Source organism: Petaurus breviceps, unplaced genomic scaffold (assembly GCF_028583685.1).
Source record: "Petaurus breviceps papuanus isolate PSGF00001 unplaced genomic scaffold, PetGlider_PUasm1.0 84, whole genome shotgun sequence".
NCBI classification, from domain to species: domain Eukaryota; kingdom Metazoa; phylum Chordata; class Mammalia; order Diprotodontia; family Petauridae; genus Petaurus; species Petaurus breviceps.
Window position 1 is genome coordinate 167,887 of NW_027186645.1, and position 24,061 is coordinate 191,947.

The following is a 24,061-nucleotide window of genomic DNA, read 5'->3' on the forward strand; positions in this document are numbered from 1 at the left end:
AGTACACAAGGACTTCTCAAATAAATTCCAGGTGCCTTGTCTGTAACCCATGGAAGAGAAGGTGGGGAAAGGCACAGAAGTCATAGCAGGGTAAGCAAAAGGGGTCTGACCCAAGTTTGGGAAATATCTCCAAGATCCCTTACAGAATCCCATATAAAGAACAAGGTATATACACAACCAAAAAGAGCTGTTTTCTACAATCACTGGCTATTGATTGAAATAGAGCCAGTCAGCTTAATTAGATATGAGGATTCCAGTACTAAAAAAGTTCTTCTACATAGCATATGGTTAAAAGGAGACAGACTGAACAGTATTTTATAGGAAACCATGAACTCCTACAGAAAAGTCCTACTCTAAAGCATCATCATGGCATGGGATGACCTGAAAAGCTAGGCCTGTTGAGTTGTGAGCTGTGAGAAGTCCTAACCAAGCTGGAAATGCTTCAATAATAGCAAAACTCCAGTGACAAACTACCTTTGTCACCTAAAGGATAGCCTGGCTAAGTTTGGAGAGGTTCATCACCAGACTGGTTGACTATAGAAACTCTTGGAGATCACGTGCTAAGTCTCAGAAGGGTTTCAATCTGTGATAACAGAAAGAGTATATAAAATCATAGATCTTTCCATTTTAACTATGAATGGTAATGCTTATATAAATGGATATATAATGAAATAAAGTAGTTGCTTTTTTTAAAATAACAAAAGCTTATTTGCAAAAATGCCTTACCTCCAGGACGAGGTTTCAATATTAAATCTACGACTTCATCCCAGCAGTTTTGTAAAATGGCTCTGAAATTAAGCAGATCATTTACTTAACTAAATTTTGTATTATAATAAATTTCTTTGCATTCAGATTATGTGAGTGTTGAGGTATTTTATTTCCTTTGTTATAATATATAACAGTATGATAAAGGATAAACATGTAATGACAGATTCTAACAAAAAAAGGAAAAGAATAAAATAAAGGAAGAAATGGTTCTAGCTGTTTAGTTTTCACATTTGGCTTAGTTCTCATTAGTATATCATAGATTTAAAAATTAAAGAACATTTATAGCATGCATCACAATTATTTGATATCAGTAGCTACATGAAACTTTCTGAATAAATGGGAGGAATCAGTGCTGACTGTAAGACATACTCTTAAATTTATTTATTTCCTGGTGATGTAACCATGATTTCTTGCCATTTACTTCATTCTCATCAAAGACGTCTACAGAATATGCAAAGTAACATGACTCCTTTCTGGGAAATTAGTCATTAAATTAAAGGATGAAAACAGCTTTCTCACAAATTTTTTTTCTTAAAAAAAATCACCACCTCCACTTTTCCTTATTAGTGTGCTCTGACATTTTAGCACATGTTTCAAATGTTCTTTTTCAGTAATCCCTGCATCCTCTTAGTCTGTTTCAATTCATTCTTTACTTATGTTGAATAAACTTCATGAGAAAGACTGACTACATACAACATTTTATGATATTGCCACTAAAAACCATTAAAGCCAGATTTTGTTTTTTTACAACCAAAAGAAAAAACTGTATTCTGTATCTTTAACGTCTTAAGCACCTGTGACTGGATATGAAGAGATCTGGCCTTAAATCCTAGTTCTGCTACTAACTAGCTCATTTCTAAAGTGAAAAGGTTACCCTTACATCTAATAGTAACACTACTAGGCCTATAACCCTGAAGAGAGGGGAAAAAAAGTAAAAAGATAAATTTTGTGCTATACGCACAAATATATTTATAGCAACTCTTTTTGTAGTGGCAAAGAACTGGAAACTAAAGAGAGATACATCAGCTGTAAAATGGCTGTATAAATTATGTATACAATGTAATGGGATACTTGTATAATAAGAAATTATGAAAGGGATAGTTTTAGAGAAGAAACCTTGGAAGATTTGTATGAACTGATGCAGCATGAAGTAAGCAGAACCAGGAGAACAATTTATACCATAACAATAATGTTATAAAAATGAACAATTGTTTGGAGGTGGCCAGGTGGCTCAGGGGGGCGGCCAGGTGGCTCAGTGAGTAAGTGCACCGGCTCCAGTGTCGGGATGACCTGGGATCAAATCTGGGCTCAGACACTTAGCACCCACCCAGAAACACCTGGCCGTGTAACCTTGAGCAAGTTACTTAACCCCAATTGCTTGGGGGCAGCCAGGTGGCTCAGCTGGTAAGAGCACTGGCTCCAGTGTTGGGATGACCTGGGGATCAAATCTGGGCTCAGATACTTAGCACCACACCCAGAAATAACTGCCTGTTGTAATAGTAACGGCATTTAAAGATTCCCCTGTATTGGCTTGGTTTTTGGTTTGATTGTGTTAAAACCCAGAGCTTGTTAATCCCACCTGTGGGATGGACTTGTTGACGTGAAAAGAGAATGCTGAACTGGGAGGAGCTGGTGACGTAGATTTGGAGAGACACAAGACAGAGGCAGAAAAATTTTTTGGAAGCAGCACCCTCGTGGAGGCAGAGAGAGACTGAGAGGATTGCTGAAGGCCACTTTGAATTGCCCTGGACTTTTGAGACCTGTCCCCGGAGCTGCCAAGGACTGAGGAGACATGGCTGTTTTGCTGGTACTTTGTCTGTCTGTTTTGATGTTGTTTTGCCAGATTTGTCCACTGGTGAAAGACAGTCCTGTTGTTGCAGAAGTTCTGGAACCTGGCTGTTGGTTAAGAGCTCCTGAGACTGTTCTGCAGACAGAGAGTGAATACTGTCCACTGGTGAAGGACAGTGCTGTTGTTGCTGAAGTCTTGGAACCTTGCTATTGGTTCAGAAGCCCTGAAGAAGGATTTTCTTGTTGTATGTTTACAGAAATCCTGGAAGAGGGTTTTGCTAATGTTTTCAGGGGTCCTAGGACTGTTCTGCAGACAGAGGATGAATTAATGAAGAAACTGGCAATGTATCTTGTGGCCTTGCTAAGCCTTGTCTCCCCAGGAACAAAGATTGCTGAGAACTTGCCTCTTGTCAAGATGAAGAAAAGACCTCCATTTGGGTATTAAGTGCTGTGCTTGAACTTGTTGTAACTCTGGGGTAGATTCAATTGTGATCCAGGGGTGGGGAACTTTTGACCTTTTTGTGTTCTATGATTGAACAAATGAATGTACTTTTACTTATGATTGGAAACTGAATCTCCATTTGAGAAGAGGGGCTTTGTGATGGACTAAATGAAGGTACAGCCTAGGGGTGAAGTAGTATTTAGAACAGGGACTTGTAATTGATTGAATGAATATAAGGTCCTGGGGTGGGGTAGTTCTTGGAGATTATTTAATCACATTTAGTAAATGCTGTATTTTGAATGATGTCATATTTTGATCTTCTCTGTTCTTAATTTGTCACTGAATAAAATGGAGAGCACCTATGCTAGTATTTTGAACCTTGGGAAGTTGCCTTTCCTTGGCATTACATTACAGCCGTGTAACCTTGAGCAAGTTACTTAACCCTGATTGCTCATAAAAAAAAAAAATGAACAACTGTGAAAGACTTAAGAGCTCTGATTAATGCAACAATCTATGATGAGTACATGAGTACAGAAGGACCCATGATGAAGCATGCTTACCCACCTCCTGATAGAGGACTGATACATTAACCATGCAAAATGGGACATGCCTTTTTAGATATGGTTAATACAGGATTTTGTTTTGTCTAACTATGCATATCTGTAACAAAGATTTTATTTTTTGGGGGGAGGAGGGGTTGAGAGGGAGAAAATAATACTTAATAATTTTTTTAAATTTAATTTAAAAAAAACACTAAGAGACTATAAGAGGTCCCTTCCAGTTCAAAAATTCTGTGATTTTCAACAGTTGTCCCATGTAATGTATTATTCTCATTTTTTTTTAACTAATGAAGAATCATGAGTCAAAGTATAAAAAGGATTCTCAATCCTGGTATTGCCATATTCTTAGCTGTCAAAAATTATTTCGAGGGCTGTATCCCAAAGAGATCATACAAGTGGGAGGAGGACCTGTATGTACAAAAATATTTGTAGCAGCTCTTTTTATGTGGTGGCAAAGAATTGGAAATCAAGGGAATGCCCTTCAACTGGGGAATGGCTAAAAAAGTTGTGGTATATGAATATAATGGAATACTAGCATGCTACAAGAAATGAGGAGCAGACAGACTTCATAATAATTTGGACTTATATAAATTGATGCTGAGTGAGAGGAGCAGATCCAGAAGAGCTTTGTACACAATTACAAACACATTGTATCTGTGGAGACTAACTTTGATAGACTAGGCTCCTCTCAACAATGCAAGGTTATAAGACAAATCCAAAAGACTCAAGATAAAAAAGGATATCCATCCATATCCAGAGAAAGAATTACAGAGTCTGAATGCAGATTGAAGCAAACTACTTGCTCACTTTCTCTTCGTTTTGTGTTGTTTCTTCTTTCTCACAGTTTATTCCATTTGTTATAATTCTTCTTTACAACTTGCCTAATGTTTAATGTGAAGGTATATATAGAAACTATATTGGATGGCATGCCGCGATAGGGGGGAAGGGAGGAGGAGGAGGAGAAAATTCAGAACTCCAAAGCTTGTGGAACTGAATGTTGTAAACTAAAAGTAAATAAGTTTAAAAGGAAAAAAAAAGAATACAAACCGATTCAAGTCTAAAAAAAATTATTAAAAAAATTTCTATATAGCTATTTCCCAAATGATAAATGGTCAAAGGATATGAACAGGCAGTTTACAGAAAAAGATATCAAAGCACTGAATAGTCATATGAAAAAATGCTCTTTCACTATTGATTAGAGAAATGCAAATTAAAACAACTCTGAGATACTACCTCACACCTATCAGAGGGTCTAACATCACAGAAAAGGAAAATGACAAATGCTGGAGGTGATGTGGAAAAACAGATGCATTGTTGAGGGAATTGTGAATTGGTCCTACCATTCTGGAGAACAATTTGAAACTATGCCCAAAGGATTATAAAACTGTCATACCCTTTGACCCAGCAGTATCACTACTAGGTCTGTATTCCAAAGAGAGTAAAGAAAAAAAGGAAGGGTTCTGTATGTACAAAAATATTTATAGCAATTCTTTTTTGTGGTGGCAAATAACTGGAAATCAGCTGGGGAACGGCTGAATAAGATGAGACACATGATTGTGATGGAATACTAATCTGCTAAAAAAAAAAAAGGCAAAGGGCATAGTTTCAGAAACATCTGGGAAGATTTATAAGAACTGATGCAAAGTGAAGTGAGCAGAACCAGGAGACTATTGTAAATAGCAACATCAATATTGTAATGATGAACTAACTGAAAGACTCGGCTGCTTTGATCAATACAATTCATGATAATTCCAAAGGACTCATGAAATATGCTATCCTCCTCTAGACATAGAATTAATGAACTCTTAGTACAGAGTAAAGCACATTTTTTCACTCTATTAAGAAAATTTTTTTTGTAACATGGCTAATATGAGAATATGTTTTGCATGACTTGGCATGTATAACAGGTATCATATTACTTTCTCAATGGGTAGGAGAGGGGCTATAGGGAAGGAGAGAATTTGGAACTCAAAAATGTAAAAAAGGAATGCTTTAAAAATAATTTTGGGGGTGTCTAGGTGGCACAGTGAATAGAGCACTGGCCCTGGAGTCAGTATGACCTCAGTTTAAATCTACCCTCAGACACTTAACACTTACTAGTCACTTAACCCCAATTGCCTTCCCTTCCCCCCTCCAAAAAGCAAAAGAAAAACAAAACAAAATTCTTTTTTTTTAATGTCCTAAGCATCTAAAAATAAATTTTGATTCATTTAGGAAAAAAAAAACCACATGTATTCCATATAACACTTTTAGGGAAGGAGAGGGGACAAAGAAAAGATTTGTCAAAACTCTAAAATAGTTGGCATTTTTTTGATTTGATTGTTTGATAAGAGTGTGTAGGCTACAGAGGCAAAGACCTCCGACAAATGAGAACGCTATTCAAGATCAGGCTTGGGGAGATCAAACAGTTAAGTGAAGTGACCAAGGTGACAACGAAAACACGAAGCAGATCCATGAGAAACATCAGAAGTTTCTATCATTTCCTCTTTCTAATATTTTCCAAAAGGACATTAAAACACATTTTACAACAAAGTACCTTTTAAGATAAACAATGCGAAACAAATGAATATGAATCACAGACCTTCCAACCTGATATGTAGGGACAGCCGTAGTCCCAAACCGCTGCATCCCATAATAGTTAATGAATCCAATTTCTTTGAGAGAGTTCATTGCTTGCTGTACTTGATGGTCAGTTCCCGTTATATTTCTGCAAGGATTTGAATTACCCAAAGTTTTATTCCAAGAACAGCTTCCAAGACCAGTTCACCATAAAAGTCCTGATCTGGTCACTATTTCTCTCCTTTCCTTCAATTCTTTTCTTACTTTCTGACTTTTTATTCTAACTTCTTCCTTACTTAATATATTATTAAAAATATGTTAAGTAGTTCTAAATTTTGTACAGAAACTATAATTTCTACTGAAATCTTGTTTGCTTTTTTTACAGGAAGGGCATGATGGCAATTTTTAAAACAGCACCAACTTTTCTGGGTCATTTCCCTCCTTATTATTCCTTTTTTCCCCCTTGAATCTCTTTGTACCAGTTAACCTAAATATGAGTCATTTTTTCTATCACTCATTGAACACAATGACCAGGTAAGTATCTCTCTTCCTCCTGACAAGAGCTTTTTACCTGAGGACAACAGTGAACTGATTTCCTTGGAGTTCTCCCAACTTCAGAGGGTTTTTTTGATAGCTGAAGTTGCCCAGCTTGAAGTTCATTAAGCATTTGTTCAAATGGGCAAGTCTTTGAGCAGTTATTCTAAAAAAAGAAAAGTGAAGAGAAAGTCCTTGTTTCATCAGGAAATTCTAGGACAGATGATGGGGAACTGAAGCCTAACCAATGTGATCATAGAAGGAAGAGCAACACAGAATGAAAGAGAGGTTAGATTTTTATTTGGGATATAGACCTCCCTGTAAATTACAAGGCCTATAGCCCAGGAGACTTAATTAAACTGCTGTCTGTACTAAAAACCCTGGGCTTCAGCTATAAACTGAAATATACTGAAATAATCCCCAAATATTTTTCTAAATAATCCATTTAGATCATCTGGATCTAAACCTAAATGTATCATTCAGAAAAATATTGGAGGATTATTTTAAGGAACAGTTTGTCATGACTGAAGAAAATGTAAAAGAAAATGATTGATTTCTTTCCACAGAGAATATGATTTAATGACCAACTGATTACAGAAGACCAGTAATAATGCATGATAACTGCTGCCTGACAGAGAGGTGGGAGAGTTGAGGGGTAAATCTGATATACATTTTTAAACATGTACAATGTATGGATTTGTTCTGCTTCAATATACCTGTGTAGGAATTTTGGAGGGGGGGAAGAGACAAGAGACAGAGATGCCAAAAATAAAAAAGAAATGGAAGGTAGCATAAAAAAAAATCATACAAGAGAACAGTAGGAGATTTAAAATCAAGTCAGATAGCTCTGAAACAAGAATATTGAATTGATTATATTGTTGAAAATTATGCAAGCTGTGTATTAGAGATTTGTGGTTTCATGTACAATCCTGTTTCTGTTCTGTGTATGTGGAAATGCTCATGTTTGTATGACTGTCAAAGTCAGAATAACCAAGAAAAAAATTTAAAATGCAAGTAATACAACAACAACAAAGAAAATGCTTCATTATTTGCCAATGTCCAATCCATCCAAGTCAGTATTTTCAAGTTGCTGTTCCTGATGTTTACTCCTTATGGTTCACGATAGCAGGTGCAGCAATATCCCAACTCTACCTGAGGGCACAGATCTCAAAAGACATTTTATCAAATGTGTTTTCTCTATTTGGCAGATGTCCAATTCTGCCCCCCAAAGCTCTAATGCAGAGTCAGGAAAGCTCAAAAAGGCAGATGGAAAAACAGAACGAGACTCATGAAAGTATGTATAACCCTGCTCTGAAGGGCCCTAATCTCAACATTTCACACCAAAAAAGTATGAAATTTGTAATATGAATTTGCCAATATGTAATATATAAAATCAAACCCTAAGTATGTTGTTGTTCAGTTGTTTCAGTCCTGTCCAACTCTTCATGACTCCATTTGGGGTTTTCTTGGCAAAAGTACTGAAGTGGCTTGCCATATCTTTCTCCAGCTCTTTTTTCAGATGAGGAAACTAAGGCAAACAGGATTAAGTGACTTGCCCAGGGTGACACACAGCTAGAAAACATCTGAGTTTCTTTTTAAACATAGTCTTCCTGACCTCCAGCCCAGAGCTCTATCCACTGAGCCACCTAGCTGCCCCTATGCTTGAAGAAAATAACTTTGGCATCTATGTGCAGGGAAGATGGATTGAAGAGGGGAAAGACTTGAGGTTGGGAAAACAATTACTCCAATAATCCAGATGAGAGGTGATGAGGGCAATTTGGTGAAGATAAGCAAAGACAGGATGGAAGATACATGTAGAGGGGTTGACCTAGGCAAGGGGAAGGGTCACCTCTTCATCAGAGACTAGAGGGATAGTGGAAATAATGGGGGATGATGTCAGAGGGGTACAAAATGAGAAAGGGAAAAGAGGGATTCACAGTGAATTGCTTTAATTTTTTCTTAATTATATGAGGCAAAATTGAATTATTTTATATTTAATGAAAAATAAAGAGAACCCTTTCCTTTTTTTTTTTCCTGCTTAGGGGCCAAGAATCATAATTTATGCCAACAGTGGCAGCAATTATGCAGAACATCAGCTACCATCCCTTTCTTCCTGCCCAGGAGAGGATGGGGCTGCCACCTGCACAAAGGAAAAACAGGAGGAAATCTAAATTCAAAGCCCAGGTGGAATGGGAATAGGAATTTAAAGATTTTTTCCTGTCCCTTAATAGACCTAGGGGGGAGTTTGAAGACCTCCACTGCTTTGAAAGTAAACTCTGCCCCATAATAGGCTGAATGTAATCACGTGGAGTCTGTGATGGAGGGAGTTTGCTGAAGGGAAGCAGAGCCCATAGGAAGCTCATTCAGAGCTAGCCAGACATTGGGGGAAAGAGAGGATGCTCATTAAGGAGACAGAGAGGTTTGTGAGTAAATACTGATCTCGTATTGGTTTGTGGGAAGGCTGAAGGATGCTGCGGTTCTCAGCGTTATTATGGCTTCTGAATATCTTTGGTACTATGATGGAATCGGCTTACTGGTTTGGGGATTCGGTTTTATGGTGTCTAAATAAATCCTTCAGTTCTATCCTCTATCTAGACAATCTGGTACATTTTGCGATCGAAAATCATGAGATACTTATAGTCATAGTCTTTATCATAATCATGGGCACTGTAAATATTGCATTGGTGCTACACCAGGAAAAATTCCTTTGGAATCAGTGAAAGAGGAAGGAAAAGAGAAGAGAAACAGAAAATATAAAAGGACCCTAAGAAGCCTGTATGTAAAGATATATTACTCAACCACCACAAAATATGAGAATAAATCAATGAGAGAGTAAAGGAAAACTACAGAACAATAGCAGAGGGTAAATCTGAAAAAAAAGCATCAAGTAGTCTACATTTAACAATTATTTACCACAAAAATATAAGCATCATTAATCTACACTTACTTAAGAACAGCAATCTCTTGAACAGTTATAGCTCTTTTGTCTTTGGTTCCCATGTAGGAAAATATGTTTGGTTTAACTCTGTTCAAAAACAAACAAAAAAATTAGTTAAATAACCAATATTCATGCTAAAAATTATATGCATATGTTCCAAAATTTGTCTAATCATTGCGCAGTTAACTTATAGACATCTATACTTTTGTAGTTGTTTACCACCACAAAAAAAATGTTGCTATGAATGTAAGACCAATCTTTCTTTCTCTGGCTTCTAGCAGTGGGATCTCCAGGTCCAATTCCGAACTGCTCTCCCGACTGGCTGGACCAATTCACAACTCCACTAACAGTGTATTTCCATGCCTCTCTTCACAGCTCTTCCAACAATGACTTTCCATCTTTGCCAATTTGTCTGGTAATAGGTGAAACCTCAGTGTTGTTTTAATTTGTAATTCCCTCATTATTAGTGATTTGGAGATAGGTTTTATATAACTTGTAATATTTGGAATTCTTTTGAGAACAGAATATTCATTCATGTTAATTCTCTATAAAGCTTGTCTATATGGCTCTTATCAGAGATATGCTATAAAGCTTCCTCTCCTTCCCCCCCAATCAATAGCTATATTTTTATTTACGTTGTGTTGATTTTGTTCATGCAAAGGCTTTTTAATTTTACGTAAGTGAAATTTATCTATTTATCTTCCATGACTGCCTCTAGCCCTTTTTTGTTAATAACTTTCCCTCCAGTCATAGGTATGAAAGGGTACTTCTAATTTTGTTAGAACTGGATCTTTTCTATTCTGTTCCTCCATCTACTGTATAAGATTTACTACAGTTTTCTCCATAAGGTATTGGTCTGAACCTAAATTGTGTCAAACTGCTTTCCCATACTTTTAGCAATTTTTGCCAAATAAGGAGGTCTTCCTCAAGTAAATTATATTTTAAGGTTTATCACACAATGAATTATTTAGTTTAAATGTCTTATTCTTCCATATTTGGTCTGTTTGCTGATCTGCTATTCTATTTTTTGAAACCAATACCAAATTAAATTATATTATAAAGCAGCAATTATCAAAATTAATTCCACAACTGTGATTTCTCCCTTGAAATTCTAAATCTTTTGTTCCTAAAATGAATTGTTGTTATTTTTCATTGTAGCTCTAAAAAGTATTCCCTCAATTTCGAATTCTTTTCCCCCAGAAAAGTGCTGCTATAAATGTTTTCTGGGGGCAAAGAATCAGAAACTGAGGGGATACCCATTAATTGGGGAATGGTTGAACAGGTTGTTGGTATGTGGTTATGATGGAATATTATTGTACTATAAGAAATGGTGAGCAGGAAGCTCTCAGAAAACCTGGAAATACTTGCATGGGCTGATACAAAGTGAAATGTACTGTGTACAAAGTAATAGCAATATTATAAGATGATTGTCTGTGAATGACTTAGCTGTTTTGTGCAATACAATGATCCAAGACTCTGAAGGAATTATGATGAAAAATTTTATCCATCCCCAGAGAAAGAACTGATGGTGTCTGTATACAGATTGAAGCGTACTTTTTTTTAACTTTCTTTTTCTTGAGTTTTTTTTTGTCTATGTTTTCTTTCACAACATGACTATTATGGACATGTTTTGCATGACTACACATGTATAATCTATATTGAATTGTTTGCCTCCTCAATGAGGGGAAGTGGGAAGGGAGGAAGGGAGAGAATTTGGAATTCAAAGTTTTAAAAATTAATGTTTAAAATTGTTTTTACATGTAACTGGCGAAAAATAAAATACTAAATAAAAAAGGAAAAAAGTATTCCCTTAGTAGCTCAATGGCTGGCACTAAATCTGTAAATTAGCTGTAGCATCTTTTTAATTATACTGACAAAGCTCAACCAGGAACAATGACTATCCTTCCAATTATTAAAATCATTCTTTATTTCTTTAAAGAATGTTTTTAAATTATGCTATAGGGGAGGCTAGGTGGCGCAGTGAGTAAGAGCACCGGATCGGTTCCAGACTCAGATACTTAATACCCACACAGAATAACTGGCCATGTAACCTTGGGCAAGTTACTTAACCCCAATTGCTTTAAAAAAAAAATTATGCTATAACATTGCTTCTAGGTAAGAATGAATTTTAATTTTTTCAAGAATGTTATCAGCAAAAAATTTGAGAGTTTAAGAAATTAAATTTCTACAATGTGAGTCATCTAAATAGAGATTTTTTTTGGGGGGGGTAAGGTTAATTCATATCATAAGTGGTATGGTAATGCTTAGTAGATTATCCATTTTCTGAGAGAGTTTTTATATCAAATATATGGCATCTACTACAAACTATATGACCTTGGGCAAGTCATTTAACATCTCTGGGTATCTGGTGGAAGTTAAGTGACTTCCCCAAACTCACAAATGTAGTTAGAGTCAGAATAGGATCTGAACCCAGGTCCTCCAACTCCAAAGTCAGTGCTCTTTTTTTTCTATTATACCTCAATGATATAGATGTGAATGTACTGTTCAAAAAGCTAAGTTTTCATTCCAAATCAAAAGAGAAATGATTTTTCTATTATCTATTATCGGACTGCCCCAACATATCCCCTTCATAACGTCAGCTTAATTTAAAATTATGCACATTTTGACAGTAGATAAGAACTAGATTAAAAAAAAAACTAACCTCAAAAATTTGGAAAGTACATTAATAGCATCCATGGTGTCCTTGTTTTCCTTGTATAATACAAAGTGGCAGTAACTTCCCCTAGATTTTGGCCAAGAATGTTTTCTTGGATCTTTAAAAGCAAACAAACAAAAATAAACATATTTAACCATAGCATGGACAGGCACTATTGCTTTGAGTTTTCTTTTTTTTTTTATGATACTATGAATGCTCAATTACTTGCTCCTGAATCTTGGAAGTAAGAAATAGATCTAAATAGCCAGCTAACATAGGCTGTTGGTTATAGTTTAAACTGATCTCCTGGGATCTTCAAAGGATTGTTTAGTGGCTTTGGACAATCACTTAACTTGCCATAAATGCTATGAAATACGAGTGCTGGGAAGAGGTCTCTAAAATGATCAGTGACCTCCATCTGCAGGGTACTTTTAGAGGCAGCATAAATTCTGGGAGAGTCACTTTATACAAAGTGTTTCTGGCATCTGAGTACTAACACCCTCAGTTCCATAGGAAGCCACAGTTAAGATGGAATATGTAACAACAGGCTTTCCTAACATCCACTGGTCTGTGTATTTTCACAAGGGCTCAATTAAGTCTTATACTTTGTAATAACAAAAGAAATAATTCAAAAATGATGTAATACTGGCTTTTTAAAAGACATCTCCTTCCCTTTCAAAAGTTTAACACCATTACCAGATAGATATGCTGTATGTCAATCTGGACCTCACAGAGAAATCTTTTTGGCACATGAGGTCTGTTTACCATTTCTGGAGAAAAAGAAAGGCTGAGAATGAAACATGTCTAAATACACTTTCAGGAGCTGCTGCTCTAAATGTTCAAGACATTTTTTCTTACCAGAGTGACATACATTTCATGAACTGCTAGAGCCCAGTTTTTGAAACACTCAAGCAATAAAACTGTATTAAGCTACGTTTAAACCCATCTTAAGATCTAGGATTAAATATTTACAGGTTCTGGTTTGAGCTGTGCCTCAAAGCCGAAATTTCAACAGTACAGAAAAGGTATACTGAAGTCTGGAAAAAATCAACCAATGAACAGGCTACACCTATATATAACAAATGTTGTATAATATACATTGGTCTTATGTAATATTTTATTATCTATGTTCCCAGAGGAATCAGGAAAAATGTAAAAGGATGTAAAGTAAATAATCACTTACTAATGGTTATTCTTAAAAATGTCACTCATTTGCATGTTGTTATAGATTTGTGTTCTTCCAAAAGTCAGATGCTTCTGTTTGCTAAAGTTATAAAAACTATTCTGCCAAAGAAACAAATTCTTACAGACTTGTGGTTTTAGCTGAGAAATCAGGAACACAGGAATTATCAAATAAATGTCCTGAATACTACCCTAGAAATTAAATGAAGGGATTTATTAACTAAAAGCAACTACATGAATATAGTAATACCAGCATGAAATGTTGCCTTATTGAGAAGTATTTAAGAACATTTTTCTACAGGTCTGCCACTCTTCAATATTAGTTCCTGGTCTGGGTTCTCCTCCAAAGCTTTCTCTTCCCAATCCCTCCCCAACCCAAAAATCCCTCTGAAAATCTGAGATAGAAACATTGTCTTAGTCTTTTCCTTCTGACTTAATGTTACTGAAGAAGAAATTTCTCTGCTTTTTATTAGCTTTCTAGCCAGCAGATCTGTGCATGAGAATCATTGGCATTTCATTTTATCTGCATGGAATGCCAACATCTCTTACCTGTGGCGGTTCTGACCTCTGTCCAAACGCACAGCAAAAAGAGCATAAGAGAGCAACATTTAATTTACAGACATATTAAAGTGCTTTAGAGGTGAACATGCAAAAGTTATGTTTGGATGTAGATTTCTGCAGCACCTAGCAGTGGTAGTGATAGCACGTCAGACCACAATGCAATGCAATAACACAGCAGCGGCAACAGTAAATGTGTGTGGGGCGAAATAAATTACAGGCATAACAAACCTCCCTGAGGACAAAATAAATTGGGCCTCAGTAGCTTATTGACACTCAAACCCTTCACAAAAAGCTTGTGTGTACTTGAGGGTGCGTGTGTTCCTGGCCACAAAAACAAGGAACTCTTCCTAAGCTACAGTAAAAAGTTTAAGATGTAAAATAAAATAAAATGATCCATAGTTTTGCTTTCTTGCAAATAATTATCATATAATTATCAATTTTTAAAGTGATCAGTGAGGAGAATTCCTGAAATTTAATTGAATGGTCTCTTCCCTAGAAATTCTACATTTCCACTTAGCTGTAAGGAATGAATACAAAGGGAGAACCAAGAGATAATACTATATATGTCAAAAGAAAATTAACCTATTGGGATTTAAGTTTTCATTTATACACCTGCATGCTCTAATTAATGTAATGGAAATGCAAACTTAAAGATCTTCCCTGCCCCTAGGCCCTTTGATAGGCTTAAAGACTCTGAGAACCTTCCTTGATTTGAAAATATATTCCGCCTCCTAATAGGCTGAATGTGGTCACATGGAGCCTGTGGCAGGAGGCCTGGTTTTCAGGAGTGTCCACACCTTGATGCTGTGTGATTGGGCAGTGGGTCAAGAGGGTGGTTACATTCTCTGAGCCAGGAGAAGGCTATATAAACCCTGATTTGAGGCTTTGTTTTGGGACTCACTTTGAGAAGTGTTATATGATTTGATCAGATGAGACTCTGGGAAGCCGTTGTTGAGAGCCCCCCAGCTTTGAAAAACCCAGATGTTGATTTGGTATAGATGTAATGGTTGGACAGTTTGGAAACCTGTCTACTTGATCTGTTTCTCTGTCTTGATAATTCTGTCTGTATACTCTGAAGTTCGGGGTGATGACCTTTTTCCCCTGAACTAGGTAAACAATATAGATACTTGACTGATTAAAGTAAGCTTGTTAACCCATTTTGAGTTGCTTTCCTTTAGCAAAGCAGATCTAAGAACCTGTGTTGGCAGCCACCCTGGGGACGCTGGGGTGCTTGCTACACAGGCATCATAGTCGAAATAAATACTATATATAGAAATTAAACTTTATAAAATTGTGTAGGAATTTAATCTAATAACTTCAAGTTATTTAGAGTTAAGAAATATACTTAATATGCATTTTGTCTTCATGACATTCCAATACCTCCTTCTAAAAGTGACAAGGAATTTCTAAATCCAAGAATAAATTATTATTACTATTTGCTTAATTATTTTATATTGGTAACTAAGAATTGCTAGTGCATAACACTTACTATGTGCCAGGGTACTGTGCTAAGCCCTTTACAATTATTATCTCATTTGCTTGTCATACAACAACCCTGGGAGGTAAGGTTCTTATGCCCACTTTACAGATGAGGAAACTGAGGCCAAAAGGGAATTAAATGACTTGCCCAACATCACCACCCTAGCATTTGGAATTCAAGCCTTCCTGACCCTAGGCCCAGTACTCTGTGAACTATGGCGCCATCTAGCTGCCTCTGTTCTCAATTCAAGAAAGAGGTATGGGAATGTGACAGTCCCATGATTTCATTTCATTCATACTGTGTTTTCCCAGATAATAAGACCTATCCTGAAAATAAGCCCTCCCCTTACTGTGTAAGATTCCTCTAAAATAAGCCCTCCCCCGAAAATAAGCCCTACACACGCTACATTACGGTACCCTCTGTATGCACCATTCCCCTCCCCCCGTGAAACACACGCCATGCTCTGAGCTGCAGCAGTGAGCGCGTCATCCTGTTCTTCCCCAGTTATTTGCTTATTAAATAAAGGTACATTTTTTTGTTCACATTTACCTGTTTATTAAAATTGCTGTCAATGTTCATTAAAATAAGCCCTCCCCTGAAAATAAGCCCTCTGGTGTTTTTCTGTCCAAAAAAAAATAAGACAGTGTCTTATTATCGGGGAAACACGGTAGGGGTTCTCAGGTACAAAAAGGCCCTCTGTCAATTCGGGGTCTGCACCTCCTCATCAACTTGAAGTATTAGAGAATCGCTTTGAACACTGGGAGGTTAAATACAAACACTATATATCAGGTGGGACTTGAACCCAGTTCTCCCTGATTTCAAGACCAAAGTTCAAGCAAATAAAAAAATTTTCCCCAGGGTTTTAGGGAAATTTCTATGACACCTCTTCTACATTAAGGGCACCCTTTGGGATCCATTAGACAGTATGGCATAAAAAGAATAATTAATGAATGACCTAAAAGCTAATCTGAGTTCAAGCCCCTAGCTTGGACTTTCAAGACGTACACTGTCACTTAACCTGTCTAAATTCCAGTTTCCTCATGTGTAAAATAGGAGTGATCCTTGTACTTGTGTTGGAGAGGTATGGGTATCAGAGTGCTTTCTAAGCACATACAAAATAATACTATAGGTTATTATTAACTGAACTCTGCATACTTCTTGTTGTTCAGGACACAGCAGCTCTATTTAAAATTAGTTTTTCTTAGAGATAATATATACTACAGATTTACTAAGTAATGTATTTATATGGACAGAAAATGCTTTAGTTTTTTGTTGAATTTTTCAGGACTTAGAAATAAGTGCAGTTCTGGGACCATAGTAAAGGCTTACTTAGTTTTGCAAAAAAAAGAAGGGGGACAGTAAGGTGAAAAATATTTACATGGGGGCCTACTATGTACCAGGCACTAAGTTAAGCACTCATTAAAATGTCACTGAAAATGTACAGGGTTATCCCCCCCGCCTTTGGGGTTATGGAGGTACTGCCATTTGTAAATCTATTATGACCACAAGCCTACTGCTAACCAGCTTTTACTACCCCCATATTTCTGCTTCTATTACACATATGGTATGATATCCAATCTTGTGTTACTAGTTTCTACTACCTTCTGATAGCACTGCTTTTCTGTTCCTAGACGTGTAAGACATAACATTTTGAATGAAAGAAAATCAGAACCTGTACTCGGGGAGTGGCAGAGGGATTAAAAAAAGGACAGAGGCAAGAGATGCTGCTGAGGAATAATGGATATGAATTGTTCAATTATTTGGTGTGACCACTAATTAGCTATGGTAAAAAGCAGTGATTTGTTGGGAGTACTAGTTGGACTAGACAGCCACCAAAGTCCCTTCCAACTATGAAATAATTCTGTGATTCTCTGTGAAATGAAGAGATGGATTTGGAGTTAAAAGACCATGGTTCAAATCCATCCACTGATACTTATTACCTATATGACCATCCATGGTCAAGCCACTTAAATTTCTTGGCCCTCAGTTTCCTCATCTGTAAAATGAGAGGACTGGACCAGATGACTTCTGAGGTCTCTACCAGCTCTAGATTAAAAGATACTATGAAATGAAACAAAAAACAAAGCTATGGGTTATGTAAGAACTTCTGGAAATGCATGAAAGGCAGAAGAAATACAAAGGGAATGGAGAGAAAATTAATTTGACTTAAGCAAAGGAAATGGGTAAAAAAGGTGCAATGACAGTTACATGTAGCACAATTCAAGACTAGATATACTTTCCTAAGGAAATGCTCATTTCTAAGAAACAATCATAAAAATACCAAGGGTTTGATAGGTTTTTTTTCTTGGTGCTTTAACAGTTAGACTAAGACACCCTTTATTGATACTTTTGTTTTTTTTTCCCTGTTAAGTGTCTGAGGCCGAATTTGAACTCAGGTACTCCTGACTCCAGGGCCAGTGCTCTATTCACTGCGTCACCTAGCCGCCCCTTACTGATACCTTTTTCTAATTTTATTACTGGAGAAGGGTGCTATTGACTAAAAATACAATGAACTAACCTCAATTTTAGATCTATCTCTTAAAAAAAATATCTAAAATGTCTCATTTTGATCCAGAAATTTCTCAAAATACTATCTAAACAATTTGCTTATGGACAGGAGAAAAGTCAACATTTGTCTTTTTTTTTTCACCAGACACATATTTCATTTTCTCAGCACATTATTTCATTACCTCCTTTTAATACACATTATCTTGTGCTAAGACAGTTTATCACTTTCACATGAATTCCCTTAGTACAGAGAAACACCCCTCCTACTTTTTTATGTAAAAGGAGATTCAAAATATATAAGAACAAATTTTCATTTCAAGAAAGCCTGTATAATAAATACTATGCATTGCGTTCAGAGCTACCTATCTTTTCTTTGCTTCCTTTTAAGTTATCTTTTATTCTCTGCCATGCACTTTCTACTTTGTTCTTTTTTTTCTCTTCTCTCCCTCCCTGCCCAAGAAGGCATTTTCTTAATAGACTGATGCCCAACCCTCTTCAGATTATATTTACCAAAAATTATTCTAGAAAATACTAAGAATTTTATAAATTCTTTGTCCAAAAAGACAAGGATCTTGGCAAAGAAGATCATTTATTTCTAGCATTCTGACTCTGAGTAACAATCCACACAATGCTGTGCCTCCTACAGGACAATAGTCACCTTCTCCGAAGGACTGACATCTTGAATATCATTCACTGAATAAAAATTAAATAGTCATACAGATGAATGAAAAATGAACAAGTATCAATCGCCCCTTCCCTGGAAAACTTAAGTGTCAAGGTTGAACATACACACACACAATCACACACTCACTTACTTGCCAAAGCCTTTTTTCCAGCTGCATGGTAAGCCACGATATATTTTTTTCCATCTCTTTCCTCTGTTTTTGTCTCTAATCCGGGAAACAAAGATTTCACTGCTTGATGTATAATAGTTCTTTTCTCTTTGGTGTCTTCAAAAACCTACAACAAAAATATTAATCTATAAGAATTTCTTTTTTTCCTTGATAGTTTAATATTTTTATTTAAACCTATACTCTTGTTTTAGGATTGTAATGAATTAAAGAAATGACAGATGACCGGCCATGAACACACACACACACACACACACACACACACACACACACACACACATCCTGCAGTTATAAAGTGCAAAGGCAGTAGTAAAGCGGAAAAGAAGGCATCATAGCAAATACTCATGTTCTTTAGACATGATTCCAATTTCTGTTTTCAACTGCAAATTCAGGCCAGAAATGGGAAGTACACATTTCATGTTCTGAGTGATGAAGTGACAAAATAAGAATTTCTTAAACACCTAGAATAACAGCAGATACTGCATAAATGCAACCTATTATCATCCTCATATTTTAATGAACTTTCCACCCAAACTGGAAGTGTTCAAAATACTAATAATATAATAACATAGCATTTGTAATAATAATAATAATATAGATAGCTAACATTTAGATAGCACCTACAATGTTCCAAGCACTGTGCTAAGTACTTTACAAATATTATTTCATTTGATACTATAATAACCCTGAAAGACAGATGATATTATCATCCCCATTTTCCATATGAGGAAACTAAGGCAGACAGGTTAAGTGATTTGCCCATAGTCACACAGCTAAGAAATGGGAAGACAAAAGAAAAAAGACAAAAAAAGAAAGTCACTATCATCAAGAAGTTTACATTCTGTTGGGAGGAAACAACATATATATGGTCAAGGAAATATACACTATATAATACATGCAATTTTTGGAGGGGGGAGACAATAGTCACTAAGGGGTTTGGGGAAAGGCTTCATTTGGAATTGGCATGTGAGCTTATATTTGAAAGAAGATAAGGATTTTAAGAGGCAGAGGTGAAGAGAACATACATTCCAGGCATGGGAGATAGAGATGGAAGATGGAACGTTACATAAGGAAGAACAAGACAGCCAGTTTGACTGGCAGGTCAAATGAAGAGGAATAATGGAGAAGCCTAGAAATGGAAGCAAGAGCCCATTAAGCAACCAATCTTAATTAAGTGGCTAGTGCGTGCCGGGCAATGTGCTAAGCACTGGGGTAAGTCTGGAAAGGGACACTGAATGCCAAGCAGAAGAATTCATATTTTTACTAGAAGCAAAAGGGAGTGATTGGGAGCTTTGTAAGTAGGGAAGGAGCATGATAAGAGGCGTGTGCTCTATGAATGTCATTTTGGCAGCTGCTGGGAGTGGGGAAATAGTGGAGTCTGGTAGGCCAATTAGGAAATTATACAAAATAGTTCAAGGAAGAGCTGATGCAATGTTTTTGTTATATACTTTTTTTCTTGCGTGAACAGCAAGGCAAATTTCTTCCAAACAACTAAGGATTTTATTGAAAAGGGTTTGTAGTATTCCAAGGTTTGATCTCAGGGCTTCTTAAACTTTTTCCACTCTTAACCCCTTTTCAGTTTGGGCAACATTCATTGACACTGTATGGCCTGAGGGCATGGACGGTGCAAAGTGTGAAGCTGCATGATGCAACACAGCCAAGCACTGCCAGAAATACCCTGGATTCATTACCTTTGATTTTTAATTAATTTTTGGTCACTGCATGTTCAGAAACCTTTTACTCTTGCCAGATTTTTCCAGACCCACAGTTTAAGAAGCACTGAATTCTAAATTAATATAACTTTAGCTGAAAATAGCATTCAGAAGATTTGATGATGATGATGATTATAATAGCTTGCATTTATAGTGTGTAGTATGTATCAGGCACTGTGCTAAGTGCTTTAAAAATGTCATCTCATTTGAGCCTCACAGCAACCCTAAGAGGTAGGTACTATTATTATCCCCAATTTACAGTAAAGGAAACTGAGGTAGAGGTTAAGTGACTTGCCCAAGGTCATACAGCTAATAAGAGTCTGAAGCTGGATTTAAACTCGGGTATTCCCGATTCCAGGCCCAGTGCTGTAACCACTGAGCCATCTAGCTGCCTCTACATAAATATATAAAAATAAAATAACAATATAAATATCAGCTAATATTTACACAGCAATTAAAAGGTTTGCAAAATGCTTTTACACATTCTTTTCCTTGATGTTAGAGACAAAAAGCTTCAATAAAATGTATTTTTAAAAGTCATTACAAAATTTAAAAAGCAGTGAAATGGGCAAACAGTTCCAGATGTCTTCCAAGTCATTCTTTTTGGTTAAACTGCCATGCATGAGCACTTCCCAAATGCAAAAAGACGAGGCAGTTGGACTATAGAACTTCAAGAAGAGACTTCTGTTTCTAAATTATATGACTCGCTTTCTCCAATATCTGAATTCTCCCCCTTTTTGAGATATCTTGCAAACTGGTCCCTGGATGCCTTTAAAATTATATCCCATGCCCATCCATTGGGGAATGTCTGAACAAGCTGTGGTATATGAATGTAAAGGAATACTACTGTTCCATAAGAAACGAGGAGCAGGTGGACTTCAGAAAAACCTGGAAAGACTTGTACGAACTGATGTGGAGTTCAGAAAACCAGGAGAACATTGTACACAGCAAGGGCAGCATTGTACTTTCTAACGAACTCTCACAGACTTGGCTCTTCTCAGCAATGCAAGGTTCTGAGACACCTCCACAAGATCCATGATGGAAAATGCTGACCACATTCAGAGAAAGAACGACAGAGTCTGAGTGCAGACGGAAGCACACTATTCACTCTTTTGTTGTTTTGTTTTGTTTCTCCTTTCTCATGGCTCCTCCTAATTGGTCCTAAGTCCTCTAATGTGAAAAGATGTTCAACATGAATGCATATGTAGAACCTATATCACACGGCACGCCACCTTGGGGAGGTGGGAGAAGAGGGAGGGAGAGAAAATTTAAAACTCAAAAACGTGAGGAAGTGAATGCCGAAAACTAAAAACAAATAAATTTTCAAAAAATACACACACACACACACACACACACACACACACACACACACATCCCACCCCCAGCACACATTTCATATGTATTTATTTGGCCAGGTCTAGCTATTCCTAACTTCATTTTAAGATCAAAGACTTAGATCTGAAAGGAACCTAAGAGATCACCTACTACAACGACTTCATTTTTATAGATGAGGAAGGAGAAGTAACAGAAAAGTTAAGTGCCCAAAGGTCATATAATAATAACTAACATTTACAGAGCATCTGCTATGTGCTGGACACCAAGATAAGTGTTTGACAATTATTATCTCACTTGATTCTCACAACAACCCTGAGAGGTAGGTGTTATTATGCCCATTTTACATATGAGGAAACTGAGGCAAACAGGGTTAAGTGACTTGCCGGGGGTCACACAGTTACTAAGTGTCTTAAAGCTGGACTTGAACTCAGGCATTCTTGACGCCAGGCAGCTAAGTGGCTCAGTGGAAGGAGCACCAGGCCTGCTCCAAGTCAAGAAGATCTGAGTTCAAATTCAGTCTCAAACTGTGTGACCCTGGGCAAGTCACTTAACCTCTGTTTGTCTCAGTTTCCTTAATTGTAAAATGAGCTGGAGAAAGAAATGGCAAACCACTTTGCCAATAAAACCTCAAATGGGGTCACAAAGGGTCAGACACGACTGAAACAACCCAATAAGAACAATAAAAGAACTGACCCCAAGCCTGGTGCCTCATTCACCACTCCACCCAGATGCCTCATGTAAGTATAGCAAGCAGCAGAGCCAGAATTTGAACTCAGTTCTCCTTCCATTGCACCATGATTTTAAACACCATTCCAGTTTTTGCTCACAGTCTATGACATGCTTAGGTGGCAAGGATGAAAAATGCTAATCTCATTATCGTCACCAATGAGAACAGATCACTATAGAAACACTGGCAGACTTGTTTTACTTCCTGCCATTTGAGCTATAAATGCTCATGGGTTGCTCTGGCTCAGCTAGGTCTCACGCCAGGCTCTCTGTAGGCTTGTTTTCACTTCTATCTGTTTTAATTGTTTCCAAAGCAATGCTGCTCATAACCTTCCATCTTTCTCGGCTATAATATTTTGCACAAGTACTCTAAACTGCTACCAGTGGCTGCTATGTTTCTCAGTTTAGCAAAGAAATCATATTTGCTGGCTGATGCTGTTTTAGATTTCTCCATGGTAACTATTTTCCACTGGTGAAAAGGGATGGAGACAGGGACCTGTGATTTTATCGGTAGAGGGAATTCCCAAGTGAGGCAACTATCTCACTGCAGGTCAGTACCTCCACTGTAAATCACAGACTTAGAAAATCACCCCAGCGCACTGAGAGGTTAAGCAATTTGTCCAGGGTCACAAAGCCAGGGTGTGTCACAGGCGAGACTTGAACTGGGTCTTCCTAGCTTTGATGCCAGCTTTATGCCGCGCCTCGGTTAAAAATTTCTAAGAAGTGATTAGGTTAACATTTTTATTTCTGTCTATTCCTCCACTTGCACTTTCAGAGTTGACACCTTGTCTGAATAGACCAGACTAAAAACAGCTCTCTTCAAGCACAATCTCTTCTCAAATATATTCTTCTAATTTGTTACTGATTTTGACCTTTGCTCTAACCATTTAAAACTAAACACAGACTGTACTCAACTCTGGGACACAAGGATAAAATCAATTTCATTTTCTGTGTTCACTATGTCCATTAACTTCTGATTCTGTCCTTGAAGGAAACAGACATATCACAAAGGCATGAATGAAGGAGGCAGCCTCTGAATTACCTATAGGCCTTCAGTCTAAGTTCTTGATCCTAAAGCATATCTCTTTCTAGAAAGTTCACTCTTTTACCTTGTACCCTACCTGCACACTGAAGTCACTAGGTACAAAGGTGTATATTGACCGAGTTTACGGAACTTCATTAAATCCTTCAAAAAATTTCTCCATTTTCATCTTCTGCAACATCTGTTGGCATGGAAGTTACCATTTTCATGACAGAGTGTTTGGTAATACACGCCATTAGCCCTCTGAGATAATATTACCAACTGTCCCACGAAATACATACTATAGGGGGTGGCTAGATGGTGCAGTGAATAGAGCACCAGCCCTGGAGTCAGGAGGACCTGAGTTCAAATCTGGCCTCAGACATGTAACACTTACTAGCAGTGTGACCTTGGGCAAGTCACTTAACCACAATTGCCCT

At 37.0% G+C, this 24,061-nt stretch overlaps 1 protein-coding gene and 1 non-coding gene across 2 annotated transcripts in view; both read right to left on the reverse strand.

The window, feature by feature from the left end:
• The window catches only part of PUS7 (pseudouridine synthase 7), a 56,447-nt gene that overhangs the window by 19,954 nt on the left and 12,432 nt on the right, over positions 1-24,061 (reverse strand). The window contains exons 5-10 of the mRNA XM_069106966.1: positions 18,792-18,936; positions 12,252-12,363; positions 9,599-9,676; positions 6,689-6,817; positions 6,140-6,265; positions 727-788 (exon numbers count right to left, since the gene is read on the reverse strand). Of these exons, the coding sequence (XP_068963067.1) occupies positions 727-788; positions 6,140-6,265; positions 6,689-6,817; positions 9,599-9,676; positions 12,252-12,363; positions 18,792-18,936 (652 nt within the window). The remainder of the gene's footprint in view (positions 1-726; positions 789-6,139; positions 6,266-6,688; positions 6,818-9,598; positions 9,677-12,251; positions 12,364-18,791; positions 18,937-24,061) is intronic.
• On the reverse strand, positions 122-243 carry LOC138176301 (small nucleolar RNA SNORA70). The gene has a single exon (XR_011172209.1). It is a non-coding gene; the product is annotated as a small nucleolar RNA SNORA70 (small nucleolar RNA).